This window comes from Mytilus trossulus, chromosome 11 (assembly GCF_036588685.1).
Source record: "Mytilus trossulus isolate FHL-02 chromosome 11, PNRI_Mtr1.1.1.hap1, whole genome shotgun sequence".
NCBI lineage: Eukaryota > Metazoa > Mollusca > Bivalvia > Mytilida > Mytilidae > Mytilus > Mytilus trossulus.
In genome coordinates, this window is record NC_086383.1 from 7,224,457 (window position 1) to 7,248,378 (window position 23,922).

Genomic DNA, 23,922 nt, shown 5'->3' on the forward strand with positions numbered 1-23,922 from the left:
TGAGAGAAATATTTAGATAAGCTTTCTAATTATTGAATTTTTAATTGTAAACTAAATTTCAAGTGTCCATTCTGTAACATGAATAGTCCGAGGCCATAGTTTTCCTTAGATTGTTTTGAAGACTGCAATTTTATTTTTCCAAACCACTTGCGGTACCTGTTGACTTTTAGAAAGAGTTATTGGTGTTATAAGTATTTGACTACATAATCTTATTCTGAAATGAGTTCTTAGTGCTGACTCTTATTATAACTACAAAGGAATCAAAATCACAAAGAATAATAAGCAGATCACAAAAAAAGCAAAATCAAAAGACGACAAAAAGAACATCTGGGATTTTAATTAAATTTCTAATCAGTTATGGTGTCTTATATGTTGTCCTTACTTAACTACATGTTCTAAGATATTTTGTAGAATAAAGCATCTCTGGGTTATATCATATATTCCAATTGGGTTTAGACATTCTAATAACAACTGACAAGTGTCTTAATTATACTTCAGATGGTTTGAAAAAGAATGACATATATGTGATGTTAAACTTCTTTTATTAAGATTTAGAAATATTTTGAAATAAAAAAAAAAGTAACTGTAAATGCCAATATTCGTCAATAAAACAATACAGGTTAAAGATACTTTCAGAACATGTTTCGCTTAGTTTTGTTGTCTTTTTTTACTTTGTTTTACATATTGTATTTATATTGTGTCATAGATCTTCTTTCTTTTATCGCTCAGAGCATTTTTACTTGTTTTGTTAATATTTCCTCTTGATTGAGCCATTTCCATTGATATATTATGTTGGGTCTTCTTTTGTTGTTGTAATGTTATACTACCGGTCCAGGGTATGATAAAGGTGTGTGCCTTTTTCAACGTTCAATCCTGCTACATTTGTTTACATATGTCCTAAGTAAGAACCTTTGTTATGTTTAACAAAAAAGAATTCAGGTGAACAGTATTCTGTTCATAATCAATATCTCATTTGATATGAATTAAATGACCAACATTTGTTTTAATTAATAAGTCAACGGCATTTATGCATTTATCGTGTTAAATTTCGGTGCACTGTGAATGAAGAAGTATATCTTGATGCAAGGAACAATCAAGGCTGGTACCTTTGATAACTTTTTACACCACTGGGTCGATGTCATTGCTGGTGGACGTTTCCTCTCCGAGTGTATCACCAGCCAAGTAGTCAGCACTTCGATGTTGACATGAATATCAATTATATGGTCATTTAAAATTTACTGTTTGCAATAGAATGAATTTTTAGAAGTTATAAGGATTTTCTTATCCAAGGCATGGATTACCTTACCCGTATTTGGCACAACCTTTTTGAATTTTGTGTCCTCAATGCTCTTCAACTTTGTACTTGTTTGGCTTTATAACTATTTTGAACTGAGCGTCACTGATGAGTCTTATGTAGACGAATGTCTGGTGTATCAAATTATAAAAACTGGCACCTTTAATAACTATCAACATCTATAAAGGAAGACACTTCACTTATAACATAAACCAACCAATGTCATTGCATTCATATATTAAATTAACAATGTGTTTTACAGTTTTGAAACACAGAGTTTGTGTGTGGTGGCAATTGATATTGGAACAACTTATTCAGGCTATGCTTTTTCAAGTAAACATAAATCCGACTGTATTTACACGTGCGAGTGGTATCATAAGGAGGTTCGTTCAATGAAAACTCCGACGTCTGTTCTTCTCGACAAAGATAAACAGTTTGTAGCTTTTGGACATGAAGCCGAAGATACATATTTATGGTCAGTGGAGGCAGATGACTCTGATTCTGATGACGATGACGATGACGAACACAGTGATTCTAAATATGAGTATCATTACTTTGATCGATTTAAGATGATGCTGCATCCACAGGTAATTAAAAATTCATCAAGGATAATTTAATCATTTTCAATTGCAAAATAGTGATGGTGTCTATTAATAAGTGGTAAATAGAGTGATTTTGTTATGGTTCCCTTTTTACAAAAGGCATATAATATATTATGAAGATCAGTTTTGCTTCTTAAGATATTTTGTTTTTCAACTGATATGTTTGAAAACACCACAAAAACATATTATACATATCAAGTTTAAAGATGTATGACTGTATTTCCCCAAACAACATTTTCCATTTTCATCAGGCTGCAGAGCATCATTTGTTATAATGTGCACCACTATTCAAATGCCTTTTTTCAAATAATTAACAAAAATGTGTCACCGTTATATTTAGTAATGCATGTTTTAATTCGATTTCTTTTTATACCCCCGCTTTAAAAAAGGGAGGTATACTGTTTTACCTCTGTCTGTTCTTCCGTCAGTCCGTCCGTCCCATGAATAATTTTCGTCGTATTTTTCTCAGGAACTATAATACAAGGATTTCTGAAATTTGGATTCAGGGGTTATCTAAGTCAGCTATACAGTGTGATGCGTTTTCCGATTGATGACTTGACAACTTCCTGTTTACCGAACACTTGTATGATTTTACACATGATAGCCAAGTTGAAAATTTTCGTCACATTTTTCTCAGGAACTACAATACAAGGATTTCTGAAATTTGGTTTCAAGATTTATATAAGTCAGCTATACCGTGTGATGCGTTTTCAGATTCATCACTCGACAACTTCCTGTTTACCGAACACTTGCATATTTTTACACTATTAATATTATCCACTTGCGGCGGAGGTATCATCAGTGAGCAGTAGCTCGCAGTTTCACTTGTTGTTTCAGTTCTTTATTCATATATCATATATATCAAACATGTCGTTTGTTGATGTTTTACATATTTGTTTTAGTTCATATTTTGTACATAAATAAGACCGTAAATATTCTCGTTTAAATTGTTTTACATTTGTCATTTCGGAGCCTTTAATAGCTGACTTTGCGGTATGGGCTTTGCTCATTGTTGAAGGCCGTACAGTGACTTATAGAAGTTAATTCAAAAGAATGACAAATTAAACCACAATTATCATTATTGCTCCCTATATATATTTGACCGAAGAAGAAACTTAGTTGTAACTATATACATGCATGTTATATTATATACATCACCTTTGATATCAAAATTAGAAGTTTACGAGGAAGAGTAATCTCCCAAAAAATCGCCAACATTGAAACACCATTCTGAGTTTCTGAATACATTTGATGAGAATAATGTGTAGCACATCTACCATTTGGTATGGACGTTTTTTTTATACTTTTAAGAAACCGCCATAGGTATTCAAATTGGGGTTACACTAAAATTAATAACAAAAGGAAAAAAATTTCGTTCTCTTTTGCTTACTTTTCTTTTTCGTCGGTGATGTTCCTGTGACACCAGCTTCCGTTGTTTATTTACAACACCTCGTTCGCTATGCCAGTTTTTGTTGTAAGGTTACGGATTTCTATAAAATGAAGGTAGTCTGTGTATTACTTGTAAAGTATTTAGTCAGGGATATCGTTACCACAAGTTACTTAAAACCGTCAATAGAATCTTCCAGACTTACAAAGATTTCGTATGGAAGTTAGACGGTATCTGTAGAAATCTTATTCTTAACAGGATAGCACATCCTCATTTTACGAAGACGTTGTTATATTAACCGTGCACGGACATAAAGAAATTATATATCCAGGTAAACTTATCGATTCTTTGAATAAACATATTCAAAAAGGGAACCTAGTTATTATTATTGGATCTTCGAATATTGATTTTATTGGAATTACTATTGATTTGTTTTATCAGTAAATTAACATTAAACTAGATATTATTTTTGCATACATATTCACAGTCTGTCAATACCTGTAGTCTAGCATTGCACAAGGTCAAGTTTTACTCTGACTGTTGATTTCGTGTTTCTACCAAATCCATTGGATGTTGGATGTGTACTGATTGATAGGGTTTTTTTTATAACAAAATTTTTGATAAATATTCCTAAAGTAATGAACTAGAGGTGTCATACCACCTATTAAAAGTCCCTATCTGTTCAACCAAATTTTGCAATTTTCACAGCTTTCTAAATATTTTACCTTAAGTTTGACTTCTTAGAAACCAGGTATATCCGGAATTGTACATGTATCATCTTTCTACATGCCAATTTTCAACAGATGTTTAAAATCATATAAAAAAGAAAAGGTCTTCCGAATAGAGGTGCCACTAAAAATAACCCCTGGTTTTCTGGAAATCTTAAATAAGTATACTATGGAGTGCATTAATCCTCAATTTTGAATGCAAACTCATAAACAAGTAAATTTTAGCTCAAAATGGTCTTAATATATTTCTCTTTCACCAAAAGTTTCATTTCTGTCAATTTGTTGGTTAGTTTAAGTAAAAAGTGACATCAAATGCTCTATTTTTTATCCGAGAAGGCCTACTTTCACATACGTTCTAAATTGGAGGGAGTAATTGGTGGAGTGGCACTTAGAGAAGTTCTAGCTCGGACACACATTCCATAATTTAATATATTATAAGTTCTTATTGGCTTTGAACTAGCAGTATGAAAGTGCGAATTCTCACAAATCTGCAACGTGTACTCAGTTCTTCCTTTATATAAAATTGAGAAGGATATGGTAAATTGGTCATAGAGACAACAACCCGACTAAAGAGCAGATCACAACCGAAGTCAACCAATGGGTTTTCAACACAGCGGGAAAATCCCTAACCCAAAGGCGGGCTTAAACTGGCTCCTAAACCAAACATGTACTAGTTCAGTGAAAATGAACTTTTAAACACACAATTGTAATTCGGATGGATAGTTGTCTCATTGGCACTCATACCACATCTTCCTACATCTAGATAAATAAACTACAATAAAAAACACACACATAATACAAACAAAGGACAGAGGCTCCTGACTTTGGACCGGCGAAAAATATTGCGGGGTTAAACATGTTTTGTCTCAACCTCCCCATATATCTCTAGCTAATGTATGATCAAGAAACACACAGCAATACGCACAGTAAAACTCAGGTTGTAATAATTTTGCAAATTTGTTTAACTGGTGTTGTGAAATAGTGATTGGTGTCCTTTTGGTACTATCAATTTAGCAATTTGAAAAATTTAGAAAAATCCTGTTCAAATAAAAATATCGAGAATTGCAAGAATTTTTTAAAACTAAATAATTGAAATAATTGCAGCCTTTTTAATGATTTCGTTTAATCAGGAAAGCTAATATATATATATATATATATATATAACTTCTTGAATAATTGAGGATCTTTACGATCAAAGGTTTTACAAAAACAGACATGTGATATAGGCAGTTATAGGTGATAGAAGTTGGTTAATAATTTGAAATTAATCAACAGAGAATTTAAGGTACAAAGTAAACAGAATGCAATCGTAACTGTGCATGTCAATAATCATTTTCTTGAAAACCATATACTCCTATAAGATTCTAACTTTGAACAGGCAATGCCAACGACAAAGATCGTTACAATATAAAAAAAGAACATGTGGTTTGATTGCCAATGAGACAACTCTCCAAAAAGACCAACTGATACAGAAATTAACAACTATAGGTCACTGTATGGACTTCTGAAATGAACAAATCCCTTATCGCATATAGTCAACTATAAAAGGATCCGAAATGACAAATGTAAAACAATTCAAACGAGAAGACTAACAGCCTAATTAATGTACACACAATGTCTGGTATATAATTTAAATAGTTTTAACTGTTGATGTAAATGTCCTTTGGTTGTGTAAGTCTTTGTTTACTTCTTGGTTTTGATTGTTATTGTCTTTAACATTATTTTGTGTTGTCATTTAATTCATGAATTTTAAAAATAATGCATAATGTAATTGAAGCAGCGAAGAAGACAATGTTTTTATTTTTCTAGATAATTTTTATTTTTTATTTTTTCACATTTTATAGATTTGAGGATACATTTTGTTCTTTGTTACGATTGACATATATGAAAAAAAGTCTTTTTATAATATCAATGTTTTTCATTGAACGGCGACTCAAACAATTTGAAAAATCGAAAAGTCGAAAGCGCACTTAGATTTTTGTTACGACCGGGTAAACGGAATGTATAAATGCTTAGTTTTCTATTGTTGAATTTATAAGCCTTGTGCTAAGAGGATGAATGAAAAATATTTTTTGTGTATAATATCGTTGTTAAGGTTTACATAGTTATGTACAATACAGGCCTTCGGGTTTCTTACAACGCATATCTGTTTTTCAGACGTTGAATGTTAATTCGACAATTGAAGACCAAAATGGTTTGCAAATGAAGGCAATAGATATTTTTTCCTCTGCAATCAAATATTTGAAATTCGAAGCAATTAAACATGTAAAGAGGATTTACAAGTGGATGGAAATAAAAGACATAAAGTACGTCCTGACTGTTCCAGTCATGTGGAACGACCAAGATAAACTATTCATCCAGAAAGCTGCAGAGCAGGTACCGATAACTTATATATTAAATGAAGCAGAGGTCAACATACCAATACACTAAAGTTGTCAGTTACTACTGACCTTATAAACATTCTGACTGACCATTTCTCTTCATTTACATTGATGGTGTATTGTCTATTCTGCGTACTTAATCCGTTCATTCATTGTCCGATCATTGTTCCGTGAGTTTATAGACGATAATCTATAAATGCCTCCAAAATTTTCGGTCAAATGCTCGTTTTCTGTTCAGCATTACTCCTGTATTTGAGTTTTCGTTACCAACTTAGGAATTTTTCTCAAGTTCACATCAAAAAGGAAAAATAGAAAAATCTAAATATTATATATAAGAAGATGATATAAGTACCAATGAGACAACTCACCATTCAAGTCACAATATATAAACAGTAAACCATTATATGTCAAAGTACGGCCTTCAACATGACGTCTTGTCTCACATCAAATAACAAGCTATAATTGGTCCTTAAATGACTACTTTTTAACAATTCAAACAGGATAACCAAATTTGACTTTTGACTGTAAAACCTGGTGTGTACTTTTATTTAGAAATTGATAGACACATAACCACAAAAGTTTGAAATGCTTGTTATGCCACATTCTAAATTTAGCTTAATCTGATGAACAAGATCTTGAAATTATTGTTCGAGCAAACGACAATACACATTAAATATACTTTCCTCAAATAAATATGAATTTTGTAAGGTTATAGATTTATTATCTCAAAATCAATACAATGTAGTTTATATTTGTTCTCTTCTGTGGATTCCTAACTAACTAATCTGACCTGAAATTGAGAATAAAACACACTAAAAAAAATCATAACGCTCTTACTTTTAGCTACTTACAATATTGTTATTGTAGGCGGGTATATATAGCAAAGATTTGATGATAGCTTTGGAACCAGAGGCAGCTACCATCTTTTGCAATGCGCAAGCAATATTGGAAAAGAATTCAAACATTCCCGTTTTTGGCGGATCAAAAAAAAACACTAAATATGTAGTGGTAGATCTAGGAGGTTTGTTAAAAATGTTATAATCATGCATCTATTAGTGTAGATACTTTAGCATATATATCTATATATATATATATAGATTGCCTAACAATGTAATTTTAACACACTATTTAATATGTAAATATAAGAATGTTTAAAATATTTACAAAATGATGAAAATAAACGCAATATTTCGCTAGACCAACTAGCTTTATCAAGCGTGCATCTATCCAGGTGAAATCGGATGTAGATGATAAGAAACTTTTGCAGCTCAATGTATATGTTGAACTTAGCTGCCTTGAAAATAAGAAAAATTTTTAAGAAAATTTTGCAGCTCAATGTCTATGTTAAATTTGGATTGAGCTGCCTTAAAAATAAAAAAATAAATAATTTTTTGCAGCTCCATGTATATGTTGCTCTTGGATTTAGCTGCCTTCAAAATACATAATTGGAAGTTGAAATTAGCAACGTCCAGTGGCCGATATTACGGGATAAAAAGGACGATGCTTTGTTTTTAAATTATTCTTTATCTTTCCTGTATCTTTTCTCGTCTTTTTCGTTAAGACCATCAGGTTCTAAAGTGTGGAGTTGGTGGATCCAAAAGTTTTCTCTTCTCCTTCTCGCCGTGGTGTCCCACTCGGTGTTGACTTCTATAATTTGGAAAGTGACATTTTCAAAAGGATGTTTCGTAGAACGAAGATGTCTTGTGAGAGGACAGTTTTTGTTGGTTTTGTACGATGAACGATGGTTATTAAGCCGAATATTAAATTTGTCCATTGTTTCTCCCACATACTGAATGCCACAAGTGTCACATGTTAATATATAAATTGAGTTCTCCGTTTTGCAGTTGGAATTTGAGTAGATGGTATAATTTTGTTTAGTAACGGAGCTGATGAAAGAACTGCTTGTATTGGCAGCTTTACAACACAAACAATTCCTTCGACCACATTGTTTGTAGCAACCGGGCGATGGAGTAGGCTGCTTTACTAATACAGAAGTCACTAATTTGTCACGGATGTTTTTAGGTCTTCTGAAGGCCATGACCAGTCACCAGTCAATCCGTGACAAATTAGTGACTTCTGTATTAGTAAAGCAGCCTACTCCATCGCCCGGTTGCTACAAACAATGTGGTCGAAGGAATTGTTTGTGTTGTAAAGCTGCCAATACAAGCAGTTCTTTCATCAGCTCCGTTACTAAACAAAATTATACCATCTACTCAAATTCCAACTGCAAAACGGAGAACTCAATTTATATATTAACATGTGACACTTGTGGCATTCAGTATGTGGGAGAAACAATGGACAAATTTAATATTCGGCTTAATAACCATCGTTCATCGTACAAAACCAACAAAAACTGTCCTCTCACAAGACATCTTCGTTCTACGAAACATCCTTTTGAAAATGTCACTTTTCAAATTATAGAAGTCAACACCGAGTGGGACACCACGGCGAGAAGGAGAAGAGAAAACTTTTGGATCCACCAACTCCACACTTTAGAACCTGATGGTCTTAACGAAAAAGACGAGAAAAGATACAGGAAAGATAAAGAATAATTTAAAAACAAAGCATCGTCCTTTTTATCCCGTAATATCGGCCACTGGACGTTGCTAATTTCAACTTCCAATTATGTATTTTGAAGGCAGCTAAATCCAAGAGCAACATATACATGGAGCTGCAAAAAATTATTTATTTTTTTATTTTTAAGGCAGCTCAATCCAAATTTAACATAGACATTGAGCTGCAAAATTTTCTTAAAAATTTTTCTTATTTTCAAGGCAGCTAAGTTCAACATATACATTGAGCTGCAAAAGTTTCTTATCATCTACATCCGATTTCACCTGGATAGATGCACGCTTGATAAAGCTAGTTGGTCTAGCGAAATATTGCGTTTATTTTCATCATTTTGTAAATATTTTAAACATTCTTATATTTACATATTAAATAGTGTGTTAAAATTACATTGTTAGGCAATCTATAATTTTATTTGTGTAATTGAATTAATCTATGTACTGATTAATCCACACTCCCATAGATTTGTATGTCATGTGCTGCTATTTATAGGCACTTATATATATATATATATATATATATATATATAAATGCGTTTTGTTTAAATATACTTTTTCACTTTGTTGGTCTTTTGGAAAATGTTGTTTGTGCTGTTTTTAGACCCTTCTACAACGAAATTTGTTTGACATGCACACGTATAAAAATTGCGGTTTTTATCCAAAGCAATCATAGGTTTGAACGTAGTTTTCAATTTAGACTCGTTTATATATATTTTTTGTTTGGGCATGTATCATATTTTCCCTCCGGTTTATATGATCCGTTCATCCTATATTGACTCTTAAATTCAAGAGTCAATCTTAAATTTAGAGTAAATTATATGGCCTTCCAAATACCGTTTCGATCCCTAACATCACTGAAGAGACATATATTGTCGAAATCGAGATCTGGTGTACTAAAGAAATATTGACACCAAATGTTTGTGGCGCAACATCGTGGCCACAAGTTAACAAAAAAAAAATTCTGTGACGTATTAAATTTTTATTAAGATCCGGCCAGTTTGTTACATCTTGTGATCAATTTTATTTGGCAGTCGCCAATGGCAGTCAGCAGGGTTAAAGAACATCAGTTGTTCGACCTGTTAGTCAAATGCGTTTTGTTTAAATATACTTTTTCACTTTGTTGGTCTTTTGGAAAATGTTGTTTGTGCTGTTTTTAGACCCTTCTACAACGAAATTTGTTTGACATGCACACGTATAAAAATTGCGGTTTTTATCCGAAGCAATCATAGGTTTGAACGTAGTTTTCAATTTAGACTCGTTTATATATATTTTTTGTTTGGGCATGTATCATATTTTCCCTCCGGTTTATATGATCCGTTCATCCTATATTGACTCTTAAATTCAAGAGTCAATCTTAAATTTAGAGTAAATTATATGGCCTTCCAAATACCGTTTCGATCCCTAACATCACTGAAGAGACATATATTGTCGAAATCGAGATCTGGTGTACTAAAGAAATATTGACACCAAATGTTTGTGGCGCAACATCGTGGCCACAAGTTAACAAAAAAAAATTTCTGTGACGTATTAAATTTTTATTAAGATCCGGCCAGTTTGTTACATCTTGTGATCAATTTTATTTGGCAGTCGCCAATGGCAGTCAGCAGGGTTAAAGAACATCAGTTGTTCGACCTGTTAGTCAAATGCGTTTTGTTTAAATATACTTTTTCACTTTGTTGGTCTTTTGGAAAATGTTGTTTGTGCTGTTTTTAGACCCTTCTACAACGAAATTTGTTTGACATGCACACGTATAAAAATTGCGGTTTTTATCCAAAGCAATCATAGGTTTGAACGTAGTTTTCAATTTAGACTCGTTTATATATATATATATGATAACTGATGTTCTTTAACCCTGATGACTGCCATTGGCGATTGCCAAATAAAATTGATCACAAGATGTAACAAATCTTAAAATAAATTTAATACTAAACAGAAAAACTTTTTAAACTTGTGGCCGCGATGTTATGCCACAAACATACGGTGTCAATATATTTTAGTACACCAGATCCGGATTTCGACAATAAATGTCTCTTCAGTGATGTTAGGGATCGAAACGGTATTTGGAAGGCCATATTAAGAGTATCCTCATTTCTAGAAAAAAGTACCCTAATTTTTAGATAAACTCTTGAATTTAAAGAGTCAATATAGGATGAACGGATCATATAACCCGGAGGGAAAATATGAAACAAAGCCCAAACAAAAAAATATCAACAAGTCTAAATTGAAAACTACGTTCAAACCTATGATTGCGTTGGATAAAAACTGCAATTTTTATACGTGTGCATGTTAAACAAATTTCGTTGTAGAAGGGTCTAAAAACAGCACAAACAACATTTTCCAAAAAAACAAAAAAGTGAAAAAGTCTATTTAGACAAAACGCATTTGACTAACAGGTCGAACAACTGATGTTCTTTAACCCTGCTGACTGCCATTGGCGATTGATCACAAGATGTAACAAATCTTAAAATAAATTTAATACTAAACAGAAAAACTTTTTAAACTTGTGGCCGCGATGTTATGACACAAACATACGGTGTCAATATATTTTAGTACACCAGATCCGGATTTCGACAATAAATGTCTCTTCAGTGATGTTAGGGATCGAAACGGTATTTGGAAGGCCATATTAAGAGTATCCTCATTTCTAGAAAAAAGTACACTAATATTTAGATAAACTCTTGAATTTAAAGAGTCAATATAGGATGAACGGATCATATAAACCGGAGGGAAAATATGATACAAAGCCCAAACAAAAAAATATATATATATTTATATATACAACTAGTCTAAACATCAACCCAACAATGTAAGATCTGTAAACTTGCTTTCGCAAATTTTTTGTTCTTCCCTCGCCGGGATTCGAACCCATGCTACTGAGCTTTCGTGACACCAAATCGCCTGCACTGCAGTCATCCCGCTAGTCTCTTCAGTGATGTTAGGGATCAAAACGGCATTTGGAAGGCCATATACTTTACCCTCAATTTTAGATTGACTCTTGAATTTAAAGAGTCAATATAGGAAGAACGGATCATATAAACCGGAGGGAAAATTTGACACAAGCCCAAACGAAAAAATATAAACAAGTCTAAATTGCGTTGGATAAAAACCGCAATTTTTATACGTGTGCATGTAAAAAGAATTTCGTTGTAGAAGGGTCTAAAAACGGCACAAACAACATTTTTCAAAAGACCAAAAAAACTGAAAAGTATATTTAAACAAAAAATATTTGACTAACAGGTCGAACAACTCATGTTCTTTAACCGTGCTGAATGCCATTGGCGATTGACAAATAAAATTGATCACAAGATGTAACAAAATGGATCTTAATTCAAATGTATAACTAAACAGAAAAATATAAACCTGTGGCCAAGATGTTATGCCACAAACATAAGGTGTCAATATCTTTTTTGTACACCAGATCCGGATTTCGACAATAAATGTCTCTTCAGGGATGTTAGGGATCGAAACGGTATTTGGAAGGTCATATAATTTACCCTCAATTTTAGATAGACTCTTATCTGGGCCTTTTTTAGCTGACTATGAAATATGGGCTTAGCTCATTGTTGAAGGCCGTACGGTGACCAATAGTTGTTAATGTCTGTGTCATTTTTGTCGTCTGTGGACAGTTGTCTCATTGGCAATCATACCACATTTTTTTTTTTTTTTATATATCTTGAATTTTAAGAGTCAATATGAACGGATCATAAAAACCGGAGGGAAAATATGATACAAGCCCAAACGAAAAAATATAAACAAGTCTAAATTGAAAACTACGTTCAAACCTATGATTGCGTTGGATAAAAACCTCAATTTTTATACGTGTGCATGTAAAACAAATTTCGTTGTAGAAGGGTCTAAATACAGCACAAACAACATTTTCCAAAAAAGACCAAAAAAAATGAAAAAGTAGATTTAAGCAAAACGCATTTGACTAACAGGTCGAAAAACTGATGTTCTTTAACCCTGCTGACTGCAATTTGCGATTGCCAAATAAAATTGATCACAAGATGTAACAAAATGGATCTTAATATGAATTGTATACTAATCAGAAAAATATAAACTTGTGGCCAAGATGTTATGCAACAAACATCAGGTGTCAATATTTTGCTTTTGTACACCAGATCCGGATTTCGACAATAAATGTCTCTTCAGTGATGTTAGGGATCGATACGGTATTTGGAAGGCCATATCATTTACCCTCAATTTTAGATAGACTCTTGAATTTAAAGAGTCAATATAGGATGAACGGACCATATTAACCGGAGGGAAAATATGATATAAGCCCAAAGGAGCAAATATAAACAAGTCTAAATTATAAACTTCGTTCAAACCTATGATTGCGTTGGATAAAAACCGCAATTTTTATACGTGTGCATGTAAAACAAATTTCGTTGTAAAAGGGTCTAAGAACAGCACAAACAACATTTTCCAAAAGACCAAAAAAAGTGAAAAAGTTTATTTAAACAAAAAATGCATTTGACTAACAGGTCACTGATGTTCTTTAACCCTGCTGACTGCCATTGGCGATTGCCTATTAAAACTGGTTACAAGATGTAACAAAATGGATCTTAATTTACATTTAATACTAAACAAAAAAATATAAACGTGTGGCCAAGATATTATGCCACAATATAAGGTATCAATATCTTTTTTGTACACCAGATCCGGATATCGACAATAAATGTCTCTTCAGTGATGTTAGGGATCGAAACGGTATTTAGAAGGCCATATAATTTACCCTCAATTTTAGATAGACTCTTGAATTATAAGAGTCAATATATGATAAACGGATCAAACAAACCGGAGGGAAAACATGATACAAGCCCAAACGAAAAAATATAAACAAGTCTAAATTGAAAACTACGTTCAAACCTATGATTGCGTAAGATAAAAACCGCAATTTTTATACGTGTGCATTGTAAAACAAAATTCGTTGGAAAAGGGTCTAAATACAGCAAAAAAAAATTCCAAAAGACAAAAAAAGTGAAAAAGTATATTTAAACAAAACGCATTTGACAAACAGGTCGAACAACTGATATTCTTTAACCCTGCTGACTGCCATTGGCGATTGCCAAATAAAATTGATCACAAGATGTAACAAATGGATCTTAATTCAAATTTAATACTAAACAGAATAATATAAACTTGTGGCCAAGATGTTATGCCACAAACATAAGGTGTCAATATCTTTTTTGTACACCAGATCCGGATTTCGACAATAATAATAACATTAACGGTACCAATTTTTCTGCACCAGATGCGCATTTCGACAATACATGTCTCTTCAGTGATGATTGTGGCCAAAATATGTAAAATCCAAAGCTTATATAAAAGATGAAAAATAAATGTCTCTTCAGTGATGTAACGATCGAAACGGTATTTCGAAGGCCATATAATTTACCCTCAATTTTAGATAGACTCTTGAATTTTAACAGTCAATATAGGATGAACGGATCATATAAACCGGAGGGAAAATATGATACATGCCCAAACGAAAAAATATAAAGAAGTCTAAATTGAACTCTACGTTCAAACCTATGATTGCAATGGATAAAAACCGCAATTTTTATACGTGTGCATGTAAAACAATTTTCGTTGTAGAAGGGTCTAAAAACAGCACAAACAACATTTTCCAAAAGACCAAAAAAAGTGAAAAAGTTTATTTAAACAAAAAATGCATTTGACTAACAGGTCACTGATGTTCTTTAACCCTGCTGACTGCCATTGGCGATTGCCTATTAAAACTGGTTACAAGATGTAACAAAATGGATCTTAATTTACATTTAATACTAAACAAAAAAATATAAACGTGTGGCCAAGATATTATGCCACAATATAAGGTATCAATATCTTTTTTGTACACCAGATCCGGATATCGACAATAAATGTCTCTTCAGTGATGTTAGGGATCGAAACGGTATTTAGAAGGCCATATAATTTACCCTCAATTTTAGATAGACTCTTGAATTATAAGAGTCAATATATGATAAACGGATCAAACAAACCGGAGGGAAAACATGATACAAGCCCAAACGAAAAAATATAAACAAGTCTAAATTGAAAACTACGTTCAAACCTATGATTGCGTAAGATAAAAACCGCAATTTTTATACGTGTGCATTGTAAAACAAAATTCGTTGGAAAAGGGTCTAAATACAGCAAAAAAAAATTCCAAAAGACAAAAAAAGTGAAAAAGTATATTTAAACAAAACGCATTTGACAAACAGGTCGAACAACTGATATTCTTTAACCCTGCTGACTGCCATTGGCGATTGCCAAATAAAATTGATCACAAGATGTAACAAATGGATCTTAATTCAAATTTAATACTAAACAGAATAATATAAACTTGTGGCCAAGATGTTATGCCACAAACATAAGGTGTCAATATCTTTTTTGTACACCAGATCCGGATTTCGACAATAATAATAACATTAACGGTACCAATTTTTCTGCACCAGATGCGCATTTCGACAATACATGTCTCTTCAGTGATGATTGTGGCCAAAATATGTAAAATCCAAAGCTTATATAAAAGATGAAAAATAAATGTCTCTTCAGTGATGTAACGATCGAAACGGTATTTCGAAGGCCATATAATTTACCCTCAATTTTAGATAGACTCTTGAATTTTAACAGTCAATATAGGATGAACGGATCATATAAACCGGAGGGAAAATATGATACATGCCCAAACGAAAAAATATAAAGAAGTCTAAATTGAACTCTACGTTCAAACCTATGATTGCAATGGATAAAAACCGCAATTTTTATACGTGTGCATGTAAAACAATTTTCGTTGTAGAAGGGTCTAAAAACAGCACAAACAACATTTTCCAAAAGACCAAAAAAGTGAAAAAGTATATTTAAGCAAAACGCATCTGATTAACAGGTCGAACAACTGATGTGCTTTAACCCTGCTGACTGCCTTTGGCGATTGCCAAATAAAATTGATCACAAGATGTAACAAAAAGGATCTTAATTTAAATTTAATACTAAACAGAAAAATATAAACTTGTGGCCAAGATGTTATGCCACAACATAAGGTGTCAATATTTTGCTTTTGTACACCAGATCCGGATTTCGACAAAAATGTCTCTTCAGTGATGTTAGGGATCGAAACGGTATTTGGAAGGCCATAGAATTTACCCTCAATTTTAGATAGACTCTTGAATTTTAACAGTCAATATAGGATGAACGGATCATATAAACCGGAGGGAAAATATGATACATGCCCAAACGAAAAAATATAAACAAGTCTAAATTGAAAACTACGTTCAAACCTATGATTGCGTTGGATAAAAACCGCAATTTTTATACATGTGCATGGAAAACAAATTTCGTTGTAGAAGGGTCTAAATACAGCACAAACAACATTTTCCAAAAGACCAAAAAAAGTGAAAAAGTTTATTTAAACAAAAATCTTTATTTACATTTAATACTAAACAAAACTAGAGGCTCTCAAGAGCCTGTATCGCTCACCTGATTCTACTTGGGTTTTTGCAATCATATTAAAAATTAAAAAATTTGGCTAAAATAAGGAAAGGAACATTCAGGCTATGTTTGATTTCATTCAAAAGTCCCACTGTTGGCGGCCATCTTGGATGTAAGACCGGCTACAAAGTAACAACACTTAATCAGCACCTCATAAGGAACATTCATGCCATGTTTGGTTTCATTCCATTCAGTGGTTCTCTAAAAGAAGACATTTGTATATATTTCCTATGGGTCCTATGTTAAACTAAGTCCCCCGCTGGCGGCCATCATGGATGATGGATTGGCTACAAAGTAACAACACTTGGTCAGCACCTCATAAGGAACATTCATGCCATGTTTGGTTTCATTACATTCAGTGGTTCTCTAAGAGAAGACATTTGTATATATTTTCCATAGGGTTCTATGTTAAACTAAGTCCCCCTGCTGGCAGCCATCTTGGATGATGGATCGGCTACAAAGTAACAACACTTGATCAGCACCTCATAAGGAACATTCATGCCATGTTTGGTTTTATTCCACTCAGTGGTTCTCTGAAAGAAGTCATTTGTATGCATTTCCCATAGGGTCCTATGTTAAACTTAGTCCCCCGCTGGCGTCCATCTTGGATAATGGATCGGCTACAAAGTAACAACACTTGGTCAGCACCACATTAGGAACATTCATGCCATGTTTGATTTCATTCAATTCAGTGGTTCTCTAAAAGAAGTCATTTGTATGCATTTCACATAGGGTCCTATGTTAAACTAAGTCCCACGCTGGCGGCCATCTTGGATGATGGATCGGCTACAAATTAACAACACATGGTCAGCACCACATAAGGAACATTCATGCCATGTTTGGTTTCATACCATTCAGTGGTTCACTAAAAGAAGTCATTTGTATGCATTTCCAATAGGGTCCTATGTTAAACTAAGTCCCCCGCTGGTGGCCATCTTGGATAATGGATCGGCTACAAAGTAACAACACTTGGTCAGCACTCCATAAGGAACATTCATGCTATGTTTTGTTACATTCCATTTAGTGGTTCTCTAGAAGAAGTAATTTGTATGCATTTCCCATAGGGTCATATGTTAAACTAAGTCCCCTGCTGGCGGCCATTTTGGATGATGGATCGGCTACAAAGTAACAACACTTGGTCAGCACCACATTAGGAACATTCATGCCATGTTTGATTTCATTCAATTCAGTGGTTCTCTGAAAGAAGTCATTTGTATGCATTTCCCATAGGGTCCTATGTCAAACTAAGTCCCCGGCTGGCGGCCATCTTGGATGATGGATCGGCAACAAAGTAACAACAATTGGTCAGCACCTCATAAGGAACATTCATGCCATGTTTGGTTTCATTCCATTCAGTGGTTCTCTAAAAGAAGTCATTTGTATGCATTTCCCATAGGGTCCTGTTAAACTAAGTCCCCCGCTGGCGGCCATCTTGGATGATGGATAGGCTACAAAGTAACAACACTTGGTCAGCACCTCATAAGGAACATTCATGCCATGTTTGGTTCCATTCCATTCAGTGGTTCTCTAGAAGAAGTTCAAACTGTAAATTGTTAACGACGACGACGACGACGCCGGACGACGCCGGACGACGACGGACGACGGACGACGGACGCCAAGTGGTGAGAAAAGCTCACTTGGCCCTTCTGGCCAGGTGAGCTAAAAATATAAACTTGTGGCCAAGATGTTATGCAACAAACATCAGGTGTCAATATTTTGCTTTTGTACACCAGATCCGGATTTCGACAATAAATGTCTCTTCAGTGATGTTAGGGATCGAAATGGTATTTGGAAGGCCATATACTTTACCCTCAATTTTTGATAGACTCTTGAATTTAAAGAGTCAATATAGGATGAACGAATCATATAAACCAGAGGGAAAATATGATATAAGCCAAAAATATGAACAAGTCTAAATTAAAAACTACGTTCAAACCTATGATTGCGTTGGATAAAAACCGTAATTTTTATACGTGTGCATGTGAAAAAGTATATTTAAATATATATCTAAATATTAAAGCTGCAAAGTGAATGTAAAAAAAAGGAAACGCCTGTCAGAAACATATTACTTAAATCTTGTTTCATAATTCTTTCGGATGTAACAAATTGTTCTGATTGGCTTGTGAAGAATATGACAAAAACGGTTTGGGCTTTTGATTTTGCCATTTGACAAAAGCTCTCTGTTTTGGATTCTTCTTATAGTTCGACATTTTTTGTTATTTTTCTTTTACTTTTAGGGATATCTGCATTTGCAAACAACCGCCTCGACTGCCTTGTGCTCGACTCAAATATAATACAACTGTGGGTGTGTTCTCTATCGCGCAAACCAACAAATTGAAAGTTGGCATTTGTTGCTTCAACTTAAATGCACTTTTTGGAATGAGAGAAATACTGGAAATCTCGGAGTCAGAAAATAATAAAATTACAAAAAAACTGAACTACAAGGAAAATTCAGTCGCATCAAATTCCATTATGTTGACAACGATGTGCGCACAAAACAAACAGACATGTTAGGTAAAAATGTCGAAAACTGGGGTGCATCAGTCAATAATGTGTTAAAATCTGAATCACGATGGAAACAAAAAATATGTTAAAAGAAGCACAAAAAAGCATATAGACAAACCATTTTAGCAAAAATTAAAGACAAAAATACAAAATATATTCATAGCACTATAACACAATTACACAGCCACGTCATATGTATCAAAGAAGTACAAAAAGGCATATAGACAAAGCACACCAGCAAAAATGAAAAAAAATAACACTTAAATTATCATAGAACAATAACATAATGGGGGAAGTAAAGAGCCACGTCATATGTATTAAAGAAACTAAACAGTAAAAGTAATATTCATAAAAACAAAAAAACGAATATAACACATTATTAAGGTAGTATGGGGTCTTTCGCCATCTTGGATTGTAAACAACAGAGAACCTTAGGTCGTAATTTTCGATCAAGTTAACAAAGTATGATCCAGGGATGGAGATAACTAATGTGAATTTTCATTTATAAAAACACATTTATAACATTTTAACTTATGAATTAAAAATAGTTTCACAAGTGTAGATTATTTTTGCTTGCTTTTAAATGTTTTTAAATTGAAATTTTAAGGGGAGGTAACTCTGAAAGGGTGCATTTCGTGAAGGAATCTATATCGAGTTTTCTTATTTTGTATTTTAGCCAGAAAAAATGTAAGGTGACCGTATCTTTTCTTTAATTAATCTTAAGCCTTTTTAAAAGACTATCTTCTCGTACTATATTTTACAATACTATCATTAAGTTTAGGTTCTAATCATATAATGAGGTTTTATCCTATGTATTTTATACAAAATATGCTATTTTGTCACAGCCTGTAGCTTGAGAAAATGCGCCGTGACCTTTCATTTTTAATATATTTCGAACACATATCAATACATACAACATTTTGGCAAAGTATGAACAAATTCTATCATTCTTAATTTAGACTTCCATACCAACTAATGATGACAATTCTTTTTATGAAATTTCGTGATGACAGATCGAACTAGAGATAAAAGATACTACAGATACAGTTAAGTCGGCCTCATATCTTGACTTACATTTAGAAATTGGTAATGAGGGTCTGTTGAAAACAAAACTTTACGACAAAAGTGATATGATAACAGCTTTCCAATTGTGAACTTCCAATTTCTAAGTAGCAACATTCCATTAACAAAGTATGATCCAGGGATGGAGATAACTAATGTGAATTTTCATTTATAAAAACACATTTATAACATTTTGACTTATGAATTAAAAATAGTTTCACAAGTGTAGATTATTTTTGCTTGCGTTTTAATGTTTTTAAATTGAAATGTTAAGGGGAGGTAACTCTGAAAGGATGCATTTCGTGAAGGAATCTATATCGAGTTTCCTTATTTTGTATTTTAGCCAGAAAAAATGTAAGGTGACCGGATCTTTTCTTTAATTAATCTTAAGCCTTTTTAAAAAAAACACTATATTCTCGTACTATATTTTACAATACTATCATTAAGTTTAGGTACTAATCATATAATGAGGTTTTATCCTATGTATTTTATACAAAATATGCTATTTTGTCACAGCCTGTAGCTTGAGAAAATACGCCGTGACCTTTCATTTTTAATATATTTCGAACACATATCAATACATACAACATTTTGGCAAAGTATGAACAAATTCTATCATTCTTAATTTAGACTTCCATACCAACTAATGATGACAATTCTTTTTATGAAATTTCGTGATGACAGATCGAACTAGAGATAAAAGATACTACAGATACAGTTAAGTCGGCCTCATATCTTGACTTACATTTAGAAATTGGTAATGAGGGTCTGTTGAAAACAAAACTTTACGACAAAAGTGATATGATAACAGCTTTCCAATTGTGAACTTCCAATTTCTAAGTAGCAACATTCCATTAACAAAGTATGATCCAGGGATGGAGATAACTAATGTGAATTTTCATTTATAAAAACACATTTATAACATTTTGACTTATGAATTAAAAATAGTTTCACAAGTGTAGATTATTTTTGCTTGCTTTTTAATGTTTTTAAATTGAAATGTTAAGGGTAGGTAACTCTGAAAGGATGCATTTCGTGAAGGAATCTATATCGAGTTTCCTTATTTTGTATTTTAGCCAGAAAAAATGTAAGGTGACCGGATCTTTTCTTTAATTAATCTTAAGCCTTTTTAAAAAAAAAACTATATTCTCGTACTATATTTTACAATACTATCATTAAGTTTATGTACTAATCATATAATGAGGTTTTATCCTATGTATTTTATACAAAATGTGCTATTTTGTCACAGCCTGTAGCTTGAGAAAATGCGCGGTGACCTTTCATTTTTAATATATTTCGAACACATATCAATACATGCAACATTTTGGCAAAGTATGAACAAATTCTATCATTCTTAATTTAGACTTCCATACCAACTAATGATGACAATTCTTTTTATGAAATTTCGTGATGACAGATCGAACTAGAGATAAAAGATACTACAGATACAGTTAAGTCGGCCTCATATCTTGACTTACATTTAGAAATTGGTAATGAGGGTCTGTTGAAAACAAAACTTTACGACAAAAGTGATATGATAACAGCTTTCCAATTGTGAACTTCCAATTTCTAAGTAGCAACATTCCATTAACAAAGTATGATCCAGGGATGGAGATAACTAATGTGAATTTTCATTTATAAAAACACATTTATAACATTTTGACTTATGAATTAAAAATAGTTTCACAAGTGTAGATTATTTTTGCTTGCTTTTTAATGTTTTTAAATTGAAATGTTAAGGGGAGGTAACTCTGAAAGGATGCATTTCGTGAAGGAATCTATATCGAGTTTCCTTATTTTGTATTTTAGCCAGAAAAAATGTAAGGTGACCGGATCTTTTCTTTAATTAATCTTAAGCCTTTTTAAAAAAAAAACTATATTCTCGTACTATATTTTACAATACTATCATTAAGTTTAGGTTCTAATCATATAATGAGGTTTTATCCTATGTATTTTATACAAAATGTGCTATTTTGTCACAGCCTGTAGCTTGAGAAAATGCGCGGTGACCTTTCATTTTTAATATATTTCGAACACATATCAATACATACAACATTTTGGCAAAGTATGAACAAATTCTATCATTCTTAATTTAGACTTCCATGCCAACTAATGATGGCAATTCTTTTTATGAAATTTCGTGATGACAGATCGAACTAGAGATAAAAGATACTACAGATACAGTTAAGTCGGCCTCATATCTTGACTTACATCTAGAAATTGACAATGAGGGTCTGTTGAAAACAAAACTTTACGACAAAAGTGATATGATAACAGCTTTCCAATTGTGAACTTCCAATTTCTAAGTAGCAACATTCCAGTAGCACCTGCATACTAGATAGATATCTCAATTGATAAGATATTCCCGTGCCGTTTCTATCATGATTTTCTTGATAAGCTGCTCACAAGGAAACTATTAAAGCAAGAGGTCCAAATGGTAAAATCATCCCTTCGTAAATTTTACGGACTCAATCACCAGTTGATTGACTGTTATGGAATAACCGTTTCACAAATAATATGTGAATGTGACCTACCGAATTAGACTATTTACCGGATTTGTTATTACATCAGCAGCACGACGGATTCCACATGTGGAGCAGGATTTGCTTACCCTCACGGAACACCTGAGATCACCCCTTGTTTTTGTTGGGGTTTGTGTTGCTTATTCTTTAGTTGTCTATGTTGTGTCATGTGTACTATAGTTTGTCTGTTTGTCTTTTTTATTTTTAGCCATGGCTTTGTCAGTTTATTTTCGATTTATGAGTTTGACTGTCCCTCTGGTATCTTTCGTCCCTATTTTACCTCGTGTACAAGCACACTAGAAATTTTACTCAGGTTTCAGTATAGTTCATTTTTACCTTACATTCAAAAACTCATGCATGTTATATTTGCCAACGGATGTCAACAAAAATCCAATTAGTAAATTGTTATGTTTGATTGTTCGTCCATCAGTCAGTGTATTCTTTTAGCTCTGTCCGTCTATTCAATTCATCAACAACAGTAAATGCTCTTAAAACATAGGAAAATATACCAAGAGAATATTCATGGCTTGGTGTTTAAGTTCTTTGCATTTAATTTTGGTTCTTCATCCAAATAAATGTTGTTGAAACAAAAAAAAGAGGAAAGAACAGTGTAATGTGTGATGACTACCGTTATACATTTTTGTCGAGCCTGCAAAATTTATTTCGTGAAAGTAAGACATAGCGATCCAAGATTCTGTAATCGGCGTCGGCGTAATCAACTAGGGGTTAAGTCTGTGTTTAAATTTTTTGAGACATCAATAACTTTGTCAAACCTTCATTCAAATTTGGCTAGACGCTAGTTTATGACCAAACTAGAGTATAAAGAGCAAAATTTTAAAGATATTTGTGTTCGTTTGGTTTTGTTTTTTTTAGCTTGCCTGACTCAAAGGACAAAGTGGGCTTTTCCAGTACACTTGGCGTTAGTCGTCGTCGTAAACTTTTTACATTTGAAATTCTTGTAGAGAACTATTGAATAGAATCAGCCTGAAAATGACACAAATGTTCCTTATGAGGATTTGACTTAAAGAGAGATGAAAGATACCAGAGGGACAGTCAAAATCATAAATCGAAAATAAACTGACAATGCCAAGACTAAGTGTTGTTACTTCATCGTAGTGATAAAGTGTATCTGTTAATATTTGAATCTATTTTTCCATGATTTTCAACACCAAAGTATAATTAGTTGAGCAACGTTGTTTTCTGAGAGCCCGTATTTTACTGATAGATAAACTTATTATTTTTATTACAGTTCCCATTAAGATTCAGTCTGAGATTTAAAGTTTTACATCCATCAAATCTTTGTTGATTTTTTGAAATTTTGGCAGAAGATTATTTATGACCAAAATACAGTATCTAGAGCAAAATTTCGTAAATATGTAT

The 23,922-nt window shown here is 32.9% G+C and overlaps 1 protein-coding gene across 1 annotated transcript in view; it reads left to right on the top strand.

Moving 5' to 3' along the window:
• Positions 1-23,922, top strand: part of LOC134689676 (uncharacterized) — a 70,105-nt gene that overhangs the window by 40,387 nt on the left and 5,796 nt on the right. Inside the window, exons 6-8 of the mRNA XM_063549642.1 lie at positions 1,557-1,881; positions 6,169-6,387; positions 7,260-7,413. Coding sequence (XP_063405712.1) covers positions 1,557-1,881; positions 6,169-6,387; positions 7,260-7,413 — 698 coding nt within the window. The remainder of the gene's footprint in view (positions 1-1,556; positions 1,882-6,168; positions 6,388-7,259; positions 7,414-23,922) is intronic.